Below are 21692 nucleotides of genomic sequence, written 5' to 3' on the forward strand. Positions count from 1 at the left end.
TTGTTCGACATATACCTAAGCAAGAGGACAGAGGGCACTTAAATGCAAGATGGCACGGGCATGCTGGCGAGGAATGCAGGTTGAAGGAATCATACTATGATTGCTGGAGGCTCGATCTGCGATTGATTTAGTGAATATCGTCTTGGACTTGGAGTCAGATACATGGCATTTTATTGTGGAAAGTGTGGGATGCTAGAAACATGGTGAATGCCGGTGAGAAGGCACTGTCAAGCTAGCTAGGAGGTATATATGTGGGGGCGACAATTTGTATGTTGATGGAGATTCAAGAGGAAGCTGAGATGAAAATCCAGCAACCACATTCAGGAGCCGCTGGGAGAAGATTGCCTGAAGATAAATGTCGACGGGGCTTTCAGACGTGAGACATCAGCAGGCTTATCAGAAACAGCCGCAGTGGTGAACCGGTGATGGCCGGAGTAGCAAACATTAGTCCTACTCCTATGCGTGATGCTATGTATGATGGCCGAAACAGTAGCATGCAATGCAAGTTTGCATTGGAATCAGCAGAGTTGTATAGAATATCAAGAATCGTTGTGGAGACTGATAGGTTTCTTGAGGGAGGGGCTAATTACAGGCTCCCGTGATTTAGCTCTAGAAGGCATGCATCTTGCTTAGAGGTAGGAACTCCTCGCGCACTGATCAATTAGATGTGTCTATATTAGAAATGTCCCACAATCTTGTACATGAAATTGCAAAGTTGTGTATGAATTAGGACCCGGGACAATCTGATATGGTTGTACCCCCTCCTAGATTTTGTAAACCCTTTTGTTGCTCGTGATTTTGTTTAGCACATGATTTTAAATATAGGACCATAATAGCCTGTTGTTGTTTTTTTTTTTAAAAAAAAAAGCTTTTTGTGCATATTACCGTGACATATGGGTCCCACATTGTAAATCTCCAAACCTAAAATAAACTCTGTATTTTTTATCCACCTAAGTAATTTTACTATACATGACTAATTGAGCTAAAAGACTCATCCTACAAATAATTAACTCTTCATAGGATTAATTTTGAGACGAGTCGTGTAATTATTAGCCGCCGGTGCCTCAACGGGTAAATAACCGCCGGTGCCTCGCACATGCCCGTAGCCCGTTACATTATAAGCACCCTTGCCGTTGCCGCACCCGCACACCCGCCCGCCCCGCGCCCCCCCCCCCAAATCCCAAATCCCCCCAGGTCCCATTCCCAAACCCTCCAGGCCCCCCTGTCCCAGCATCGCAAGAAGCGCGGCAATGCCGCCGACAATGGACTCGTCGGAGTCGAAGGACGGGATTGAGGCAGGGGTGAATTCCCCGTCTCTCCCCTTGCGACGCCGCGCTCAGTCCCCGCGTCGTGAGCTCGGTCGAGTGTCGCCGGCGAGGAGGTTGACGATGTCTCGCGGCGAGCTGAACCGCAAGCACGATGACGCCTCTTCTTCCGGCGGAGGAGCGGGCGCTGCGCCGCGGGGGAAAGGAGACGAGACGAAGGTTCTCGGCGGCTTCGCCGGCTCCAAGAACGACGGGGAGGACCTTCTCACGGGGCGGAGGTGCTTGGCGGCGAAGGGCTTCAAGAACGACGGCGCGGAGTTTCTCGGCACGGAGCGGATTTTCTTGGCGGCGAAGGGCTCCAGGAACGACGGGGCGGAGGCGGAGGCGGAGGAGGTGCTTGGCGCCTTCGCCGGCTCGAAGATGGCAAACACAGCGGCCGCGGCGGCCGCGGAGAGAATCGATGGGGCGGGTCTTGGCGCCTTGGCCGAGAAGGCCGCGGCTGCCTTCTTCGACGCCACTCCGGCCGTCCCGCATGCTGTCACCCTAACCGAAAAGGTGATCAATGTTCTTTTTTTTTTTTTTTTTTTTTTTTTTTTTGCACTGACTCGAAGGAGGTCACTCTGCAGAGGAGGCTGCCCTCTCCTTCAATGGCGAGAGCGTCGGTGTCAAGTGCGACATCTCATTCTAATGCGCCCCAATCTTCTAAGCGTGGTAGAACTTCAAGGTGTTCCGGATACCACCGCTCTATTGAATCCAAGGTTTGTTTTAGCTCTGTCAGGCGCTCTAGAAAATGGTTCTATCCATACCATTTGCAAACTGGCTATCAGACATTTACTGATCATAGACAGAGTATCAGTTTCTTTAAAGAAAATAGACAGTATCACTACTGTATTGTTTTGCCAACTGGTTTGCATTCGGCTTCCATGAAACCTCTTTGAATTTGTGGTTCTGTAATGTGATTTTACATGCTTTAGTATGCATGCTGTTAATGGATTTGTAACTTATGTTGTAGATTCCAAAATGTAGATAAGACTAATTTTCATTGCCTTTAACTGAAATTTTGGCTGTCATAGCATAATTGTAAAAAAAAAAAAAACTATCATGTGACTTTACTTCCATATCACATTCTTGATATCTTTGAAGTTTCAAATGTTATATACCACCAGACGGAGGGAGGACACCTAAAAGTTACCCTTTTCCAGTTTGTTTTTTAAAATGCCACAGTTTTAACTACACCATTGTCAGTACAATATGCATGGCATCTTCGCATAATTGCATTAGTCAATATAGGTTAGATAACGCTATTGTTTGAATTGGATCTCTGATAAGTTATTTACCTTTATCTTATTTTTCAATTATATTGCTGTTATCAGGGTCTGAAGGTAAACGAGCTGAACGATGTTGCTGAAGTGACAGAAAATGATTCGGGCGTTGATCTAGTACGGAAAGTGAGTCAGATTTGCTTTCTGTTTGTTATCAGTCTTGTAATCTATTTATGCTAATTTTTCTTGAGAGAATCTATTTATGCTAATTCAATAAGTAACTGAACATAGTTTACTAATTTAGCAGGGCGTGGAAACAGACCAATGGACTGCACAGAAGGCAGCAAAGACCAACGTAAGGACTTAATGCAATTTTGTTTTGGCCTGTGTTCTAAATAGCTATTGGAGATTTACATGATGTGAACCAACTTAAAAAGGCATGTTTGATAGGCAAGGTGTAGGCCTCTCTAACTTAAATGACTTAGTGGTTTTCTGCTCCTTTGTTCATGTTGAATTACAGAAAATATTTCTCTTTTATTTCAGTGTACTAAACTGGGAATCTTGTTATGTCTGAAATTGTTTAGGATTTTTGAAAGCTAAAGAAAGTTAGTTTGATGGTAACGTTTTCATGAAAGTAATCTCTGATGCTATTTTTAGGTGTGCAATTTACCAGCATCTTTGTCTGATATTTTTTCAATGGTTTATGTTAGCTAGGGGAAATGTAGTCTAATTGTGGCTACAAAATCTTTATGAATTTCTTTAGTTCTGTCTAGTCATGAATTATTACTTGATAAGACTGTTTTTCCCTCAATGAATATTTTTTAAAAGAAGTTCCGTTTCATATGCTAAGCAGGATACCACCAATGTTACTTCAAAGGGCTTGGGTGCAAGTTCTGGAAAATCTGAAGCTGTAACAATACCTCATACTTTATGCGAAAGAGCAACAACAGAGTTAGTTGAGACAAAAAAAATATACGACGTAAACTCTGTTCAAAACTGGTTGCTCGAGAGGGAATCGGAATCAGATGAAAATTATTTCATGGTAAATTCTTTGCTTGTTAGTTATGCTGGTTGTGATGTCAAACTGTATTAGTATTATAATTCTCTTATATTCTGTAATCTACACGTATTTTCCAGAGAATTGGTACTGGTGATGAGAAGAAAGTATGGCAAAGAACAGTCAGAGCTTGCCCAAATGTATTTGGTCAGAAATTTTCAGGAAGAAGATTGACTTCACTAAAGATGGCAACCAACAATGAGGACATCAGGTTTCTGTGTCAGGAGATGAAGACGACTGGATTAACATTGGACATGAGAGAAATTGATTCCCCAAGCATGCAGGTTCTTTCCAAGATTACAAAATTCCTTTGCAGGAATTGTTTGTCAAGAGATGAAAAAGCGGACAAAATAGCCCTAGAGATGCTTCGTGAAGCGGTAAAAGATATTACAGATGTTGAAGCAATAGGAGACATACCTGGCTTTATTGCCACTGTAGTGCTCAGAAGCTACTTTGGAAATGCAGAATCTCAGAGGTTAGCTCTTCACATCCTTATCCTATTGTCCAGGAGGCATCAGAATAAATTGAAGATTATACGGCTTGGTGGTTTTGGCTCTGCACTGTGGCATGTGTCACAGCAGCATGCCATGATGGGATGCCGGCTCATGGCTTCCCTCATGGATGCAGAAGAAGGTCTCATGAAATTCATTAAAGATGAGGTTTCAGTTGAAGTTGTGAACCTCACAGTGAAGACCGGTAATGTGACCACATGGATCAGTGGGGTTATTGAGGGATTAAGAGATTTCCCCCTCGGCGAGACAAAGTTTTTAGAAGCTGTGGGTAGTTTACCCCCCGAAGAAGTTTTTGTTCAGCAAAGACTGACTTGGTGCTTACTTGATTTCGTTGAGCAAAATGAGAAGTACTGTCTGGAAGATACCTTAGAAGATTAGAGTTACTAGCATGGCCGCCAGCACTGGTTGTGTGTTGTGAGAAGTTACAAATTAAGATGGGTGATGCTGATTAATCTGTTTCTCTTGGACCCTCTGATTTGTTGCGACAGAAAACCGATTATTCTTGTGTATACAATAAATAGATGTATATTACCTTTGCTTTGGATAGTCAGGAAGTTGCAACCTGCACCTTGCCACAGTGATGATATGATATGTAAAGGGAGATATGGATTTTTGAACCTTGCTGAGATATCTGGTGTTTCTTTGTTGATCTCACTGGTTGCATGTTTGTCAGCATGTGCATGTGTGTGCAGATACTGAAACCATGAACTATGGGTATTACCTTAGGAAGTGAATGGAGGCTATACTATTTCTGGAATTTGGTGTGCAAGAGAACACATGGTTTTGTTATTCCATTAATATATAAGAAATCAAATATGATACTTGAGCTGATGCGGTTGTGTCGGTGGTTGAAATCTGTGAGGCTTGTTCAGACTCGAAATGGTTGTCTGGTTGAAATCTGGGAGGATGTTCAGTACTCTGAAATGGTAGGACAAGCATGGTATTACTTTATGAAATGAATAGGGAATGCAATATTTCTGGAATTTGACATGTAACCGTACAAATAATTTAGTCATTTGAGAAATATATATACAATTCATAGACCGGATCTGAGTTGAGTGAGTCATGATCAGTGAAATCTGGGATGATGACACAACAACTGGCAGTACCTTATCTGATGTGGTGAGTTTTTTTTTTTTTTGAAGAGAACTAGAGGGGCCGAGGCCCCTACAGGAGATGTGGTGAGTTTAGTATGTGACATCACTGGCTGAGTTTCGTATGTGAGATCACTAGCAGTACCTTACATGATGTGGTGAGTTCCACTAAACTCAGACCTGGTGCACATGTTGCCTGGCCTGTTGAAGAAGCTGCTTAAGTGGTTTCTTGTAGCAGTGGTAAAATAATTTGAAATATCCTTTTGCCTTAAGTAATATGTTCTATATGACAGTATTTTCCGAAATCATGCTGTGTACCATGATTGTTATCTGAATTGAGTCCTTGTGTGCAGCGCTTGTTTATTGGCACTTCCAAGATGCATAGAAGCTTTTGCCACTGAGCTCTCGTACAGATGACTGAACTAAGGTGAGTTCCCTATGCTTTTTAGTAGTTAATTAACCTCTGAGACGTCTAATTGATATGCTCTAATTGATCTGTTCTAAACTTTGTGCTAAATTTTTTATTATCACCCGCCTAAATATGGGCCCCCACGTCGCGCCAAGTGGGCCGAGTGAGGCCCAGCACCAGGCCCTGGCTGGCCTTGGCCTCTTTATGCGCACGACCGCACGGGCAGGGGGCGCGTGGCCACCCCTTGGTTCCTTCCCGGCCAGGAGAATCCGGAATAGAATGGAGATTTTGGATAAATTTAGAGAAAATAAAATAGAGTTTTGTTTAGGAAATAATATTGAGTTTGCTTATTCGTTCAAAAAAAAGGTTAAGTTTGTTTAGGAAATAGGATTGGTTTATTAGGAAAGGAGAAGTCCAAATCTATATGGACGACCCCTCTAGTTTGTTTAGGATACAAATCCTATATAGGGACTATAAATATATTGAGGTCATGTAATCATTCCAATCTTAAAGAAGTAATTGAGCAATTGATCTTCCTCTCTCTCTCTCTCTCCCACGCTATATAGCCATACTATCATGACTCAAGAGTGAAACTCTGGTGCTAATTAATCGGTTATACCAATATCTAGTAGTTATATATCTTATTAGTATAAAATGACTAGCTCGTAGAGGGCTTAGGGTTTACTCTCTTTTCGCGCGCGCATTTAGGATAATACTCCCTCCGTCCACGAAAGAGTCAATTTCTAGAGTTGTCCTAAGTCAAATTTTTAAAACTTTGATCAAATTTCTAGAAAAAAATGCCAAGATTTATAGTATCAAATTAGTATTATTAGATTCATCATAGATCGATGGATCAGTATTCTTAGTTCAGCTTCGCACGAAAAGTCAGATTTGTATATCCGTCGTCTCGGTCAGGTCACCCGGTTGCTTTCGAGGTGCCTTGACTTCGATAGGTCTTTGTTCCAGTGTAGTCCACGTTGAAGTTTTTCTAACAGCTACTTCCTTTAATAGCAATAATAAATCATTTGAAAATAGAAAATTACATTTTACTATTAAACAATACACATTGGAAGCCCGAAACCTTTAAGAAAATTAACTTGGTTTTAATCTAGCTACTCTGCCAAACATTTTTCAATTAGTTGATCTGGTATACCCTCTAATTAATAAAATTTGTTTTTTGTTTTGTTTGTTCTCTTATAAGTTGAGTTTAATTTTGTGTGACAGAGGCATGCATGATGTCCTATGCTGAGAAAATACAGTAAGTTTTTTATAATGATATATACGTTAGAGGCGTCTATGCTAAGCTTACATAGGGTACATAATTGCATGAAAAGTAATCTTAAAAAAATTTAGAAATAGCAAACTTGCTATTTTAGCAAACCAGATAGCACATATCTGTTGGACTTTAATTTTTATTTTGAAAATGTAAAAATAGCCTAGATAATATGGATAACATATCTGTTGGAGTTTCTCAGTATCTTTTCGCACGACATGGAATAGTAATCCTAGTAATTGCTTGATTGGCGGCTAATCAGCAAATGGTGAAAGTTTGATTAATTAAGAATATTTATTTCGTTTACATGTTTTGTTTTATACTCTTAAATCCAGATTTGAAATTTGTATTAATTTGGTTAATGAATTTTTTCTCATCATAAAAACAATACGTAGACACATATTATCTGACTTAAAACACTGGTCTAAATTTGTACCATTTTTTACATTAAAAAACCGTATTCACATCTTAATGCGTATAATACCGACCCAAGAAATGGATTAGAGCATTCCACGAGTGCCTCATATCTCTTCCACATTCATGGTTTCTGGAAAGAAAAAAAAAGAGAGAAGAGCTCATCTTCAAAAAAGTACCCCATATTTCTTTTAACTCGGGTGGTCGCGCGGGGCTGCCTTCATGGTGCGTAAAAATGTACCGTCCGTGATCGCACGCTGTCTCCTCCTTCTCGTGCACTCTCTTGACAATGGGAAGACCGTGAGCACACCCCGGTACCTCAACGGAGACCGGACCCTCTGGAGGGTGCGTCGGCCGGCGACGAGAACGACGAACGGAAGACGGGGAGGAGTTGGGGAGGAATCGACTTTTAGGGATCAAGAACAAGGGAAACAGATGTAGATTGAGGGCGGGAACCACCAAATCTGATAGAGAAGAGGGAGATTGAGGGCAGAGAGGAGGGGAAAGCGTCGAGATTGAGAACGGAACCCATCGGATGCGACCCCTTACGCGTCGGAGTTCGCCATGGATACGACGGAGCAGGGGACGGCGACGAGCAAGAGAGCGATAGGGCAACGAGCGAGCTATGAGCGGGCTGCGGGCGAGGAGCGACGAACGAGCTGCGAACGGGCAAGGCGCGGCGCGAGGGAGAAGACTGAGAGGAGCTAGGGTTTGGGGAGGGAGCGGCCGCGGCGACCGGCTTATATATGGTCAGTCTCGTCGCCCTAAATCCAACGGCTGTTCTCGCTCCTCCCTCATCCAACAACTAAGTCGTACAATTGTTGTGCCGCCCGTTGCAGCGGGCCGTGTCTAGGCCGGCACTACGGGCCGACTTCGCAGCCCAGGCACAGACACGGCACCGGACCGGGCCAGGCACGGGCACGGCTAGGACGGGCTAGGGCTGGATTAAGGCCGGGCTTTTTCGCGTCGGACTCGGACCAGACCGTTTTATGTGGCGGAAATCTTTACTCTCGTCCTTCCCGCGACATCTTCCCGTCCACATGGTTCGCGAGCGCCTCCCGTCTATCGTCTAGGCGGCGCCGCCCCTCGCTGTCCGGGCGGTGGCGGCGCTCCGGCGACCCCGCGGCCCCTCCCGCGCTTGGCTCCGGCGACCCCGCATCCCCTCCCTCTCCTGCTACCCCGTCGAGCAGCATGCGCGGCTCTGACCCCTGCCCGGCGGCGGGCATGGCGAAGCACCGTCGTGGGTGTGGTCTACCTCCTCCCCTGAGCGCCATCGCGGGCGAGCTCCGTCGCGCGCGGACGCGAGTGCAGCTGGTCCACCACCTGCGGGGGAGCTGGTCCTCCACGATCGGCGCGCGCAGATGCGAGTGCAGCGGCGTCGCCGTGCCCGGTGCTCCCAGCCGCTCGCGAGGAAACTACTGCGGACACATCCGCGCTCATGACCCAGGTTCCATTTCTCTGCGCGCACGCCCGCAACACTTCGGTGAGTTCCGTTTCTCAGCGTCACTCAGCGCTGCTGGTGATCTCGCTCGCAGCATGTTTGACGAAACGCCAACGAGGAGGGACACGAGCTTCGAACTGCATCGCCCAGAGGCCGGAGCAGCAGCAGACCAAGGACCAAAATTTGAGTTTCTGAAGCTATTTATCGGGAATTCTTGGAGATGGCTTTCATTTTTCCTCCCAATATCTTTTGGGGAGTTGCAAAACTACTACATAATTTGGGGAGTAACAAATGACAATGAGGTACTCTTGAAGATGCTCTTAGAATATAATATGGAAAGACATTATTCGCTCCAATTTAATCTGTTTTCATCCTGTAACCTATATGCATTTTTATTTATTTAAATATCATATTTTCAGGGAAATTCCTTGAATGAACTATTTATATTCACGGTGGTAGGAAGTAGGTTTCCGAACGGTAAAATTAATTGCAAATAATCGACACAATGCTGCTGCTACTACTACATGTAAACAAGATAGTACTTGAACGTGTAAATGGACTTGTTGTTACACACGTCTTCTATGTAATAAGACTGCTGTTAGTTTGACATGGAAGGGGGCAGTCCAGCACACATGTCATGACCCTTCGTACGTCCTACGTCCAAACGAAGCTTCTTCTCCATACATACATACATACACGGTCATTTGAAATTTCATCAAACTACTGCCAGAACACAACTAAGCATGAAAAGTCAGATTTGTATTGATCGTCGCCGTCGGTAAAGTTTATTTTGCCCTTAAGAGCAAATGCCCTTACTCTTCCACCTATTAGATTTGCTTTGAGAAATGTGCAAACACACATCTTAATGCGAAACTGCTTTAAGATATGTGTTTATATATTTTTCAAAGCGAATCTAATGGACAGGAGAGTAAAAGCATATGCCCTTAGGCTTCCCCACCTAAAATTTTTTTATCCATCCTATCGAATTTTTGGACACATGCATGGAACATTAAATGTAGATAAAAAAATAAACTAATTACACAGTTAGGTTCAAAATCGCGAGACAAATCTTTTAAGCCTAGTTAGTCTATGATTAGCCTTAAGTGCTACAGTAACCCACATGTGCTAATGATAGATTAGTTATGCTTAATAGATTTGTCTTGCAGTTTCCAGACGAACTATGTAATTTGTTTTTTATTAGTTTCTAAAAACTTCTTCCGATATTCTTTCGATATAACCGATGTGACACTCAAAAAATTTTTATGTCTGATCTAAACGGAGGCTTAAGGCAGAAAAACCATCTTCCGTCGTCGTCCTGTCGTCGTCTAGGTCGATCGCCTCACATCGATCACGTCACCCGGTTACTATTAACTATTCATATATATTTATATATACTTATGGTGATAGGAAGTAGGTTATTGGAGCGATACAATTAATTGAAAATCGACACGATCCTGCTACTAGTTCATGTAAACAAGATATATAGTAAAATGGACCTGTACACGCGTTTTGTTTTCAAGAGACTGCCATAAGTTTGACATTGGAAGGCAGTCCAGCACACATGTCATGGCCCATCGCACGTCGTACGGCCAAACGAGGCCACTTTTCCATACACACGATCATTTGAAAATTCATCAAACAGCCAGAACACAACAGCTAATCAACAAAATCAAACCATTCTCAATTCAACTACGCATGAAAAGTCAGATTTGCATTGGTCGCGTCGTCGTCGTCGTCGTCGTCGTCTTCTAGGTCGATCGCCTCCCATCACGTCACCCGGTTACTTGCGCGCCGGTCACCTTGGGTTGGGTTTCATTTCATGACCTTTCGCCATGCAACACCAACCACTCGTCAGCTCACACACACTGCACGACCATATACTACTGCAACCTGCACCAGCCTGAAATTCGAAGAAGCTCCGATCCATTGCGTCGACCTCGATCGATCGAGTAGGTTGGCAGAGGTTGTGCGCACGCAATGGAACACCAGACCAGCTGAAATTAGAAGAAGCTCATCGTCGTCCTCGCTCGCACGAAGGGGCCGCCGGCGGGATGTTGGAGCTGGAGGTCGCCTTCGGCGTCGTCAGCGTCATGGTCATCGTCACCGTGGCCTTCCTGCTTCAGACGTGCGCCCGCAGAGCCGCGCCCGCGACGATGGCGGCGGCGCGCGCTACCTGGGCCGACGCGGGGGAGGAGGACACCGCCGTGGCTGTGGCCGTGGCCGTGGACGTGGACGTCGAGGCGGGGCTCGACGAGGCCGCGCTGAAGGCGCTGCCCAAGGTGGTGTACGGCGACAACGGCGAGGAGGAGGAGGAGGCGAGGAAGACTCCGACGACGACCACCACCACGATCGCCACGGAGACGACGACGTGCTGCGCGGTGTGCCTGGGCGAGTACGCCGCCGGGGACGTGCTCCGCGTGCTGCCCGAGTGCGCGCACGCCTTCCACCAGATGTGCGTCGACCGGTGGCTGCGGCTGCGCCCGACGTGCCCCGTCTGCCGCTCGCCGCCGGTGCCCAGGCCCAGCCCTGCCGCGACGACGACGGCGACGCCGCTCGCTGCACCCACCCAGCTCTGAATCTGATCGAGCTAGCCCCTGATTACCTACTCAATTACTCATGCATGCATCCTCTCTTTAGTAAAGGCAAAAATGGAAGAGCGATGCAGATTGAGAAGCAGGCAAGACAGATCGAGGAAATCCTCCAGCACACACAGCTGCACGTACAACAGCTACTCCTACATACGTGTGTGTGCACACTGCCACGAAAATTCAGTTGAAACATCACGTCATCAGTCATATAAAGGAAGCACAAGTTTGGATTAGACTCATCCTCACTCAAGTGCTGCTGAATGGGGTCGATGGATGGATGGATATGAAAGGTACACAATGCAATGCAACCAAGTGCCTGCAACCACCCATATTATATATATTCTCTAATCTTCCTAGAGGATGGATGTCCCTTTCTAGTGATTTTTCGCAAATTTCTATTCTCTGTGGTTCACAAATCACAATCGGACAGTGTTCTGGCATTTTGGATACGATCGGGTCCTTGCTAAAAATCAGATGAACTCTGTGAAATGGACAGCGTGGTTTTCTGTTTCTGCAAGATTTACTCATATCGTCTCTCATGCGCAAAGTATTCTACTCCTAGTACGTACACAAGAGAAATGAAATCATTCCAAACGGGAATTAGAGAATATGACACCCTTGTTTAGAACAATGTTTTGAGACGTAGCGTAAACCCTTGTTTAGAGCTTAGAATATCAATAATATCACAGATATATCTGCATGCGACTGACATGCATGCAAAGGTGTTTATATATAATCAACATATATACTGGATCTTCATTTTCTAAGATCATAGAAGAAATTGACCAACGATGAAAAGAGAAAATGACAAATTTTGATTAATACTGTATGTATTGTTTATCAGTCATTTTTAGCACCTAGACGAATAGCACCGATGAAATTCCATGGCCCAAATTCTTTACCTGTTCACTCGAGCTTATCTGCCGAATTTACCAACCATTAAATAGTATTTTTCTCTCACAACAAATCAGCGAACATTACTTTTAGCCATGACTTACCAGACTTATTATTCTATATAAAATCGTGCATAAAAAAATGGAGAAGACATGTTGTCTCATCGTATTGCCATCTATATCATGTGGAACGTTTGGAAAGAGCGAAAACGGTGCATATTCGAAAACAACTTTCAAACATCCAAGAAAGTGGCTTGGAACTGAAAGGTGATGGATGATATATATTCACCAATGTAAAAGGGCTTTTAGATTTGTATCCTAACTATTTTCTAGTTTTCATGCTTATGTTGGTGCGTGATCTGTGATGGTGCCATTAGGTTGCTCCTAGAATGCCGTTGTGTGCTGGATCCATTTTTTTAAGGCCCCATCCTATGTCATCACAGTAATAAAAGCTCTTTCTATACTAATTAAAAGGCAGACAAAGGTCCTGCTGTTTACGTAAAAAAAACACGGTGCCTAACGCCAGTCTCATGAGAGTTTTATTAGAATTTCATGCACATTAAATATGCTGATGTGGCGCTATATTAATAAACAGATAGATGACAAGAGTTTCATGGGAGTAGAGAGAGTTTCATCCCCATGATATTTTTATGTATTGGAAACTGTGTCATGAAACTTCCATTGAGGATGGCCTAAGTGAAAGGGCATGTAGCTTAGCAGTTACAAGAGCCTCGGTACCACCTCAGTTTCTAGGTTCTCGTCGACGGCGAGACGTTTGTGGTGACTTCGTTAATTTCAGGGACCGTGTTGTGAGTGAGTGTGTGTCTTGTAATGTATAATTTTTTTTAAAAAAAAACTCAGTGGCGTCTAACCTCACGACCTTTGCATGCAAGTTTCAGGTTTGATTTCCAGTTTTGAGAATCATATACTTCCTCTCCGAAATTCTGATCTCCCTGAGAACGACAACTCATATTCACGAGAAGGCGTAGCTAAACAAGGCAGACAAATAGCCTATTTCGTTCAGCATGTGTTGTCACACTAGACACATGTTTGTGCCAAAAAAAAATGGCAACGATGTTCGTAAAAGATCTTGTTTTGCAGCTATATACATGAGCACATAATCCTTCAAACCTTTTCTTTTTTGAACAATTCGGCAGGGAAGCTCCCTTTTTATTTTATATATACTCTCTCTATCCTATCCTGTAATACAGTACATTTTTGAAATTTTAAGATAAACTAAGAAAAAACATAAAAAAACGAATGTATCCTCTTTTTATTTCCTAATCAGACACTATTATCAATGTAATTAGGAGGGAGTATACTATAAAGAAAAGAAGGGGGTTATAGGTATTTACGTACAAAGCTGTACAAATGGTACAAGACAACTATCCACTCTATGATGGTGTGGTGCTCTAGATTCTGTGTCACTTCAGCAAGTCACTGTCGCCGGGTGCCGCCATCAGCCTCGCCAGGCTTCTCCCAGCAAGGCCTGGCCATGCGACCTACCCCATCCACACAAGCAACCCACTGAGCTGAGCAGCAGCTAGCGCCACCTCCCTAGCTCCGTCACCCCCAACACTCCCATCGCACGCAACGCGGAGCAGAGCATCGCCGGCCAGCCAGCCAGCCAGCCATCAGCCAATTAGCTCGCTCCCTCACTCGACCGCGAGCCTCGCCGTCGCCGTCGCGGGATGGTGGAGCTGGAGGCGGCCTTCGCCGTCGTCAGCGTGCTGGCCGTGGTCACCGTGGCCGCCCTGCTCCGCGCGTGCTCCCGCCGCGCCGCGCCGCCCGCGCGCCGGAGGTCTTCGTCGTCGTCGTCGTCGTCGTCGCAGGCCCGCACGGCCGCTGCCGCCGTCTTCGTGGGCGGCGTGGAGGACGTCGAGGCCGGGCTCGACGACGCCGCGCTCCGGACGCTGCCCAAGGTGGTGTACGGCGAGGAAAAGGAGGACGGGGCGGTGGCGGCGACCAAAAAGGCGCCCGCCGCGGCGTGCTGCGCGGTGTGCCTGGGCGAGTACGCCGCCGGGGACGTGCTCCGCGTGCTGCCCCAGTGCGCGCACGCCTTCCACCAGCGCTGCGTCGACCGCTGGCTGCGGCTCCACCCGACCTGCCCCGTCTGCCGCTCGCCGCCGGTGACCAACCCCGTCGCCACCACCGCCAAACCACCCCCTCCGCCGTCGTGATTCTATTCTATTATATACTTCTCACCGAATTCCGGGGCATCAGATGTAAAGTAGAAGCATTGTATTGTAGCATACAGTATGTACGTAGAAATTAGAATGGAATGGAAGAAAGAGATTTGAGAAACATGAAGCCATCCATTCCATTCCAACCACACGAAATTCAGCAGAAACATCACATCAACAAATAGCATCAGGTTCGGATGAGATTCTCATCCTGCTGTTCCTGGCTGGGTTTATTGGTGCTGGATGGGTATACCAGCATCCATACCATGCATACCCCCAGCCACTCTTTATTTTCATAACAACATGCAACTAGTTATGCAAGTTTCACAATACACAGAGCACACGTACACGGACCACAGACATTAGAGCGGAGTATACATGGCCTAAGATTAATATGCTTACGCAGAGTTAGGTACAATACAACCAAGAAGATGAAGGTGGTGGATACATGTACGGCGGCGACAGCGACCATACAGAACAGCTAAAATGCAGAAGTCTAATTACCAACCTGTCACCCAGCAGCGTCAGAGACTGACTAATTAACATGCTTACCGATCCATCGACTCTTTAACTGATTACAATGCAGAATGCAAATGCAAATGTTTGTTTTGTTCCTAAATGAGATACACGGGCGCCGGAACCCAGAAGGGGTTCAGGCTTCCGGTTCCAGCTTCAGATGCACTTCACCGTTGAGTGCGGCACCTGCCCGTTGTTCACGGGCTGGCTCTCCTGGTTTCCGCCTTTGTTGGTGGAGTTCTCTACTGGAGCAGCAGCGTCTAGCTTGGCTCCAGGTGCTGGATCAGCGGCAGCAGCATCTGCCTTGGTTCCAGGCGCTAGATCAGCAGCAACAGCATCTGATTTGCTAGCAGGCTCAGCATCTGATTTGGCTTCAGGTGCTGGAGCAGTGACAGCAGCAGGCTCAGCATCTGGTTTGGTTTCAGACGCTGGAGCAACGACAGCAGCAGGCTCAGCATCTAATTTGGCTTCAGGTGCTGGAGCAGTGACAGCAGCAAGATCGGCATCTGATTTGGTTTCAGGTGCCGGAGCATCAACAGCAACAGGCTCGGCATCTGATTTGGTTTCAGGTGCTGGAGCAGGAACAACAGCAGGCTCAGCAGGAGCAGGAGCTGAGTTCTCAGTTGGGTTGCTTACTGGAGCTGGAGCCACAGCTTCATGCTCAGCTGGCTTGGCATCTCCTTTCTTATCCTCCGTTGGTGCAGGAAGAGCTACAACAGATTCAGCTGGCTTCTCAGTTTCTTTCTTATCTTCTTCCATTGGTGCTGGAGCAGGAGCTTCTTCCATTGGTGCTGGAGCAGGAGCATCATCAGCCTTGTCTGCAGACTTCTCAGTATCTTCAGTTTCAGCAGAAGCTTCCTTCGCCTCTTCAGCGCGCTTCATCTCCACATCAGTCTCCTTTGTAGCATCTTCAGTAGGGGCCTCCTCTGCCTCCTCGCCAGTTTCAGCATCTTTGGCTTCTTCAGTTTTAGTGGCTTCCTTCTTCCCTGGCCTACCCTTCCTACCACTTGAGTTTCTGCTGCGTTTTGGGATCTTCTCGCCCTCTGGGCTATCAAATACCTTCACTTTCTCACTAATGCGAGCAGAACGCCTTGGAGTATCACCTGTTTGCAAAAAAAAATTAGATGGAGAAAGACTTCTAAAGCCTTCTATTTGAGCCAGAGATTTAAAGAAATAATAAGGAGTGATAGTCAAAGGTATCTACCAGTTCCCCAATCAAACTCTGAAGAAGCAGGTCCTCCAGGGTGTGCCTTCAGGTATTGGCTTAGTTGCCTCTTGTTCTTAATTTCCTCGCCAGTTGGTGAAACAAAAACAATCTCAGATCTTCCCCCTCTCTTGGGAGTAAACTGTAACATTGAGAAAGAAAGTATATTAGTTCATGCAATCAGATATCCCCATAAAATACACATTAACTAATGAAAGAAATAAGCGCCTACTAACAGCTCTCTAATTCCACACAAAGAAAAAGAGAAGTGTTACTTTGAAAGACAAAAAAAAGTTAAAGGAACACATAAACATGCTAACAGGGAAATAATGTTTTGTGGAACAGTAATAGCCTTGGTACCATTTAATGTTTGGATGTTCATCTATCATCCAGAGGATTACATACTGAAAAGCACAGGCACGAGACCACTAACTGAGAAAACTGCCGGCTCCACAGCCAGGTAGTCATTAACACCACGTGGGGAAACTGTGGGCCTGCTCGGCTGTGATTGCTGCAGCAGCAATCACCCCTACACATACTGTTCATCTAAGAAGAAGAGCAGCAGCTATTAGGACCCAAGTGAGTAAGTAAAAGACATAATGCTCGGAGACAGTGGAATGCATACTTGCCAATTCATCACTGCTACATATGCATCACAATAAACAAAGAACTACACTGTTATACACTGCTACAGAGATAGTACTAGAGTTTTAACTTCACATTACACTCTTGATTTTCACCACCATAATCAGTGCCATCTTCCTCTCACATGAACTAGTAGACTGGAAGTATGCTAACTGTGCCAAGTAAGACACTAAGAAGCAGAAAGATAGTGAGATTGTTTCTGCACTACAGTCAATGTGACTCAAACGTTCAAAAACAATTAGCTAAGTAATTGGATTTTGGATACATGATTAGCCGAAACCAAATTCAATCCACTCAAGTTCAGCAAGGAAAAAAATAACAGATAGATTTCATATGAATATTAGTGTGAAACTTATGGGTCAGCTTAGCAGAGATAAAATGTCACCAGACAAACTTCTAACTACTAGCAGATTGATTTTCACAGTGTCTACAGAAATGAACAGGAAATAAACAGTTATCTCACAGCTTAATAGAAGTGATCTTTATTGGGAATCCACCTAGCAAAATTAGTTTCCTAGAAGGTTATCAGCAAAAATATAATGACAGCCTTATAATGGAGAATTTGAATGCATCAGCAAACTCCAAATGAGGTTTATAGAGAGTTTCCAAACCCTTATCATCCACTTCAGATACATTGCCATCAACAACTACATAGTTAATTTTGAACATCACATTATATGGAAACAATACTTTTACTAGACATAACAGAAAGCTGCAAAACCAACAAAAAATGGAAACGTGCACAAAATAATGCAAGACACTTGATGATAATATCTATTTGTATTAGGCAAGATTTGTCCCTTTGTTTGAACAACGACAGACAAGAACCAACCTAGTGGCTGATTTAGCAACATCACGTGTCCGGTTGCTATGTGACCAACAGAACGATAAGCATGCAAACAGTTAATAACCAAATCGAAAAAATAGGTATCCGACAAAGAATTAGAACGTCACCTCTGCCTGGGCCACGCGTGCCGCCTCCGTGTCTGTGCCACCCTCTGCCGAAGCCGCACCGCCATCTTCATGGATGTGCCGCCCTCGGTCTAGGGTTACAGGTAGGGGAACGCGCCCCTACGACCACGACTCGGGACCGAGTCAAGTTGCGAACAGCCACGACTCATTTTCTTCCCAGAAGGGCATTACGGTCTTTTTCCATTGCCTTACTTGGACAACTAACGGGGATGGCTCGCATAACTAACGGAAGTGTCAAATTGGAAAGAAAAACTCGAGTTGAGGACATACAGGAAAGATTTTCAGTTTGGGTGTCAAATAAGAAAGGACCATTATTTTTAGGGCTAAATAGGAAATTTTCTCTCATTTTAATGCAGCAACGTAACACATTAAAGGTACAATCCACAAGCGGCAACGCAACACATTAAAGGTACAATCCACAAGAACTATTTCCAGCTCTAGACCAGTTTATAGATGATTCCAACATTGAACTTTATCCAGCATCAGTCGGTTTCACCCAGCTAAAAACAGAAACAGATCACGCTAGACGACAAGCTATATCAACTGCCCGAGCTATTCAATGCTTCCCGCCAATAGAGAAACTAGACATTGCCGCCACTAATAGCATGAAAAGTGCATCCCAACAACAAATAATGCAAAACACCGACAGTAAATCCTATGAAGCACCATCAGTCTCCAGCTAGGAATAAAAAATAACCATGTCAGACTACACAGAACAGGTAATCCCTACATTAATAAGGTTGTTTGGCACTTTTCTGTTATCTGATTCAAAAAGGATACTGAAACGACCATAGACGCATCCGATAATGAACAAAAACTCAAAGGTTCAATATTTGAGATTTTCAGGTCGGTATTCAAGTGATACTACATCTGAGCAAATGGATCCTTTTTCAAACCCTCTAAACACTCAATAGGAGCCCATATCAGTGTGACGGCACCCTGTTCTGCTGCATCAAGCTTTCATTTGTTGCATGATTCAGCTCAACAAGCACTTGTTCTAGCAAAACTGGCACTAATCACAGTAAAATGAAACTAAAACCAAAACCATGGACCAAAATATGACCAGATTCACTAAGCACACATCATCTATAATCAACATGAAACTGGAAATGGGTAGGACAAACACCTATTACCAGCAAATCAACAGCTCTTAGTGCAGAACACTCTCCATTACAACTTCTCCACACGCACACTACTACTAAAGCAATGTTAACCCCTTGAATCCAAAGTAATTGCCGAACCATTAGAAGTCAGAACAAAACAAAGCAGTAAACTAACCCACCATCTAATAATGAACAATTGAACATCCAATTGGAGAGATCAGGGGATAAAGCTCTAGTAGCAGTGACTGGCTGATTGCCAAAGCTCCAAGATGCAGGAGATTCCCCATTCCAGCTTCACTACAAACACACTGCTACTCAAGTAATACCAACCGCTAATCTGAAGTAATGGATGAAGCATTCCAAGCCTGAACAGATGAAGGCGCTGGAACCTGTAACCTATCATCAAACAATCAACATCCAACTAAAAATGGGTAGGCTAAAGCCCCCATTAGCAGTGATTGTCATAGCTCGAAGCTGCAGGAGATTCCCCATTCTAGCCTCACTACAAGCACACAGGTACTCAAGCAGAATCAGCCGCCTAAATCTGAAGCAATAGATGAAGCATTTCAAGCCCAAACAGAACGCTGGAACCTGTAACCTATCATAAAGAATTCAACATCCAACTAGAAATGGCTAGGCTAAAGCCCCTATTAGCAGTGTGATTGCCATAGCTCCAAGTGCTGCAGGAGATTCCCCATTCCAGCCTCACTAGAAGAGCACAACTTCTCACCAGAATCAACATCCTAATCTGAATTAATAGCTTGTGTACGAACACTAAGCTCAAGCATTTCAGTATAAACAAAAGCACTGTAATTCCTAGCCTATCAATGACCAATATCAAATTTGGGAACCGATGGGCTAAACCCTAGCACCCCTAATTGCAAGGGCCCCAGCCTGCAAACAGCAAAACATCCCCCAGTCCAAACAAGCAGCAAACACAGTACCGTAAGCAAACAAAGCAAGTGAACAGCGACACTTCGCGGCCAGATTTAGCAATTTTCCCCCGGCTCAAGTCGCCCCGGACAATCTCTAGAAGATCCTAATCCCAAATTCCCCATCGAGCGCCCCAGCTTGGAATGATCGCCGTACGGTCCGGGCACGGGGCCCGTAGCTCACCAACCACACCTACCCACCGAGTAGAGTGAGGCCGCTTGCTCCAGCCGGAGCAGGGAGCTGGAACACTCGTGGCCGAGCTCGCGACGCGCCTACTCCCAGCTCAAATCGAGCTCCGGAACCCCCACGAGGACATGAATCGCGGTGGTCGGTCGCTGGCCGGGGGCAGCGTCGCAAACCCTAGACACCCAAACCCGAAACGGAAGCTCTCGAACAGCAAAACCAGCACCGCCGAAACCCAACCCTAGAATTCGCGGCCGGGGAAGTCGAATTCCGCTTCCCAGGACCCGCAAACCCCGCGAATTCCACCCCTGGATCCCCCAAAATCAGACGCGAAACGAAGCAGTGCAGAGCGAGCGAGCGAGCGAGCAGAGAGACAGGACAGGCAGGAAGGCGGGCAGCAGGTCGTCATCACCTTCTTCGTCCACCCGTCTGGTGCGGGCATCTCCACGGACACGACCTCCTCCGCCGCCGCCGCCGCGGCCGGCGCCTTCTGCTCGCCGGGCGTCGCCATGGTGCTGGTGTTGGTGGGTATGGTTATCCCCTAGCTCTCTCGCTCGCTCGCTGCCTCGTCCCGGCTCTCGCTGTCAGTCACGCGCTCTCGCCGCTTGGTGTGCAGGTGTAGTGTAGGGAAGGGGGGCGGGCAACGACGGGCGCGTGGGATTTCATTTGCATTTTATATTATGCAAAATAATAATAGTATAAAAATAATCCACTTCGCTCGGATAACGGCTGCCTTTCGGTCGGCCACGACGGGGGACACCTCCTCCGCCCGCCCGCGGCTGACGCGTGGGTCCAGGAGCCTTCGAGGAGGGAGTGGGGCCGGGGTGGCAGTGAGTGTGGACGGAGGAATGTTGGTACGGACCCGGGACGGACGTGCGGGGACCACGGTGCCGTGCCGACGGCGTGGGGGGCGTGGCGCGTGCCGCGTGGGCACGGTCCGTGCGCCGGAAGGCAGCTGCGGGGCCCAGCGACTGTGAGACGGACCTCGTGGACCGGGTCTAGGGAGGCCGGACGGCGAGGCCCGACGGCAAACCGGATTGCACTCCCGCCTCGTGAAGTCCGGCGCGGGCGGGAACTGGGTTTTCTCTCTCCTCGTCCTCGGGGGCTGCGCGCTCGCCACGTGGCGCGGATCGGTGCAGGGCCGCGGCGCACGTGACGGGCGGAGGGGGAGCGCGGGGTGACGTAGGCGTCGCGGCGCAGCGCAGCGGCCCGCACGCGCGCCTCGTGGGCCGTGTCGTGTCACCGCGGCCACGCAGCGCCGAGGGGACCCCACGCTCCCGTCTCTCTCATTTTTTTTTGCCATTATTATATTCGTTCACTAGTAGTAGTACGTGTAGTGTACTGTTCTATTCATTTCTTTGTTTGTTTTATTATTGACGGTCCTGTTTTCTTTGATGAGTTAATAATTCTTTTTTGATGTTTGATAAAATCTATCCATAAAAGTACTAATATTTTTTTAATATACTCCTATCTAGAGCGGAATATATCTTCATGATAAGATATAGAGATAGAGATACTAATACTATCTAAACTTAAAAACATTAAAGAAACATTAAAATGACACTCCATCCATTCTAAATTATAAGAGATTTTTTTGGTTTTCTAAATACATATATTTTGCTATGGATTTAGACATCCTTTACATCTAGATACATAGTAAAAATAGTGTATTGTGAGAAAGCTAAAATAAATTGTAGAATATATTTTGGAACATATAATAATATTATATAGGGCAAGGAAAGGCG

General features: G+C 45.9%; 5 protein-coding genes across 8 annotated transcripts; 4 read left to right on the plus strand and 1 right to left on the minus strand.

Annotated features, from left to right (window-relative positions):
* LOC110429650 lies at positions 1187-5158 on the plus strand. 2 transcript variants are annotated; one of them, XM_021445918.1, is made up of 6 exons: positions 1187-1820; positions 1892-2023; positions 2639-2713; positions 2832-2882; positions 3381-3569; positions 3665-5158. In XM_021445918.1, exons 1-6 carry the CDS (start codon positions 1251-1253, stop codon positions 4472-4474), a joined length of 1827 nt encoding a protein of 608 aa, XP_021301593.1. In that variant the 5' UTR covers positions 1187-1250; the 3' UTR covers positions 4475-5158. The 2 variants fall into 2 exon arrangements, with proteins under 2 accessions (XP_021301593.1, XP_021301594.1); XM_021445919.1 differs by having other exon boundaries at positions 2835-2882.
* On the plus strand, positions 8318-9151 carry LOC110429823. Its single transcript, XM_021446483.1, has 2 exons — positions 8318-8733; positions 8822-9151. Exons 1-2 carry the CDS (start codon positions 8478-8480, stop codon positions 8920-8922), a joined length of 357 nt encoding a protein of 118 aa, XP_021302158.1. The 5' UTR covers positions 8318-8477; the 3' UTR covers positions 8923-9151.
* Positions 10576-11671, plus strand: LOC110429787 (putative RING-H2 finger protein ATL71). The gene has a single exon (XM_021446365.1). It carries the CDS (start codon positions 10779-10781, stop codon positions 11301-11303), a length of 525 nt encoding a protein of 174 aa, XP_021302040.1. The 5' UTR covers positions 10576-10778; the 3' UTR covers positions 11304-11671.
* LOC8084466 (RING-H2 finger protein ATL70) lies at positions 13427-14508 on the plus strand. The gene has a single exon (XM_002442518.2). The coding sequence runs from the start codon at positions 13900-13902 to the stop codon at positions 14386-14388; it is 489 nt and encodes a 162-aa protein (XP_002442563.1). The 5' UTR covers positions 13427-13899; the 3' UTR covers positions 14389-14508.
* Positions 14566-20611, minus strand: LOC8071488 (methyl-CpG-binding domain-containing protein 10). 3 transcript variants are annotated; one of them, XM_021445784.1, is made up of 4 exons: positions 17711-20353; positions 16472-16649; positions 16112-16253; positions 14754-16010 (listed from the first exon to the last, which is right to left on the minus strand). In XM_021445784.1, the coding sequence occupies exons 2-4, from the start codon at positions 16472-16474 to the stop codon at positions 15064-15066; spliced, it is 1092 nt and encodes a 363-aa protein (XP_021301459.1). In that variant the 5' UTR covers positions 16475-16649; positions 17711-20353; the 3' UTR covers positions 14754-15063. The 3 variants fall into 3 exon arrangements, with proteins under 3 accessions (XP_002443585.1, XP_021301459.1, XP_021301458.1); XM_021445783.1 differs by having other exon boundaries at positions 16472-16657; XM_002443540.2 differs by lacking the exons at positions 16472-16649; positions 17711-20353 and adding an exon at positions 20360-20611 and having other exon boundaries at positions 14566-16010.

Source organism: Sorghum bicolor, chromosome 8 (genome assembly GCF_000003195.3).
Source record: "Sorghum bicolor cultivar BTx623 chromosome 8, Sorghum_bicolor_NCBIv3, whole genome shotgun sequence".
NCBI lineage: Eukaryota > Viridiplantae > Streptophyta > Magnoliopsida > Poales > Poaceae > Sorghum > Sorghum bicolor.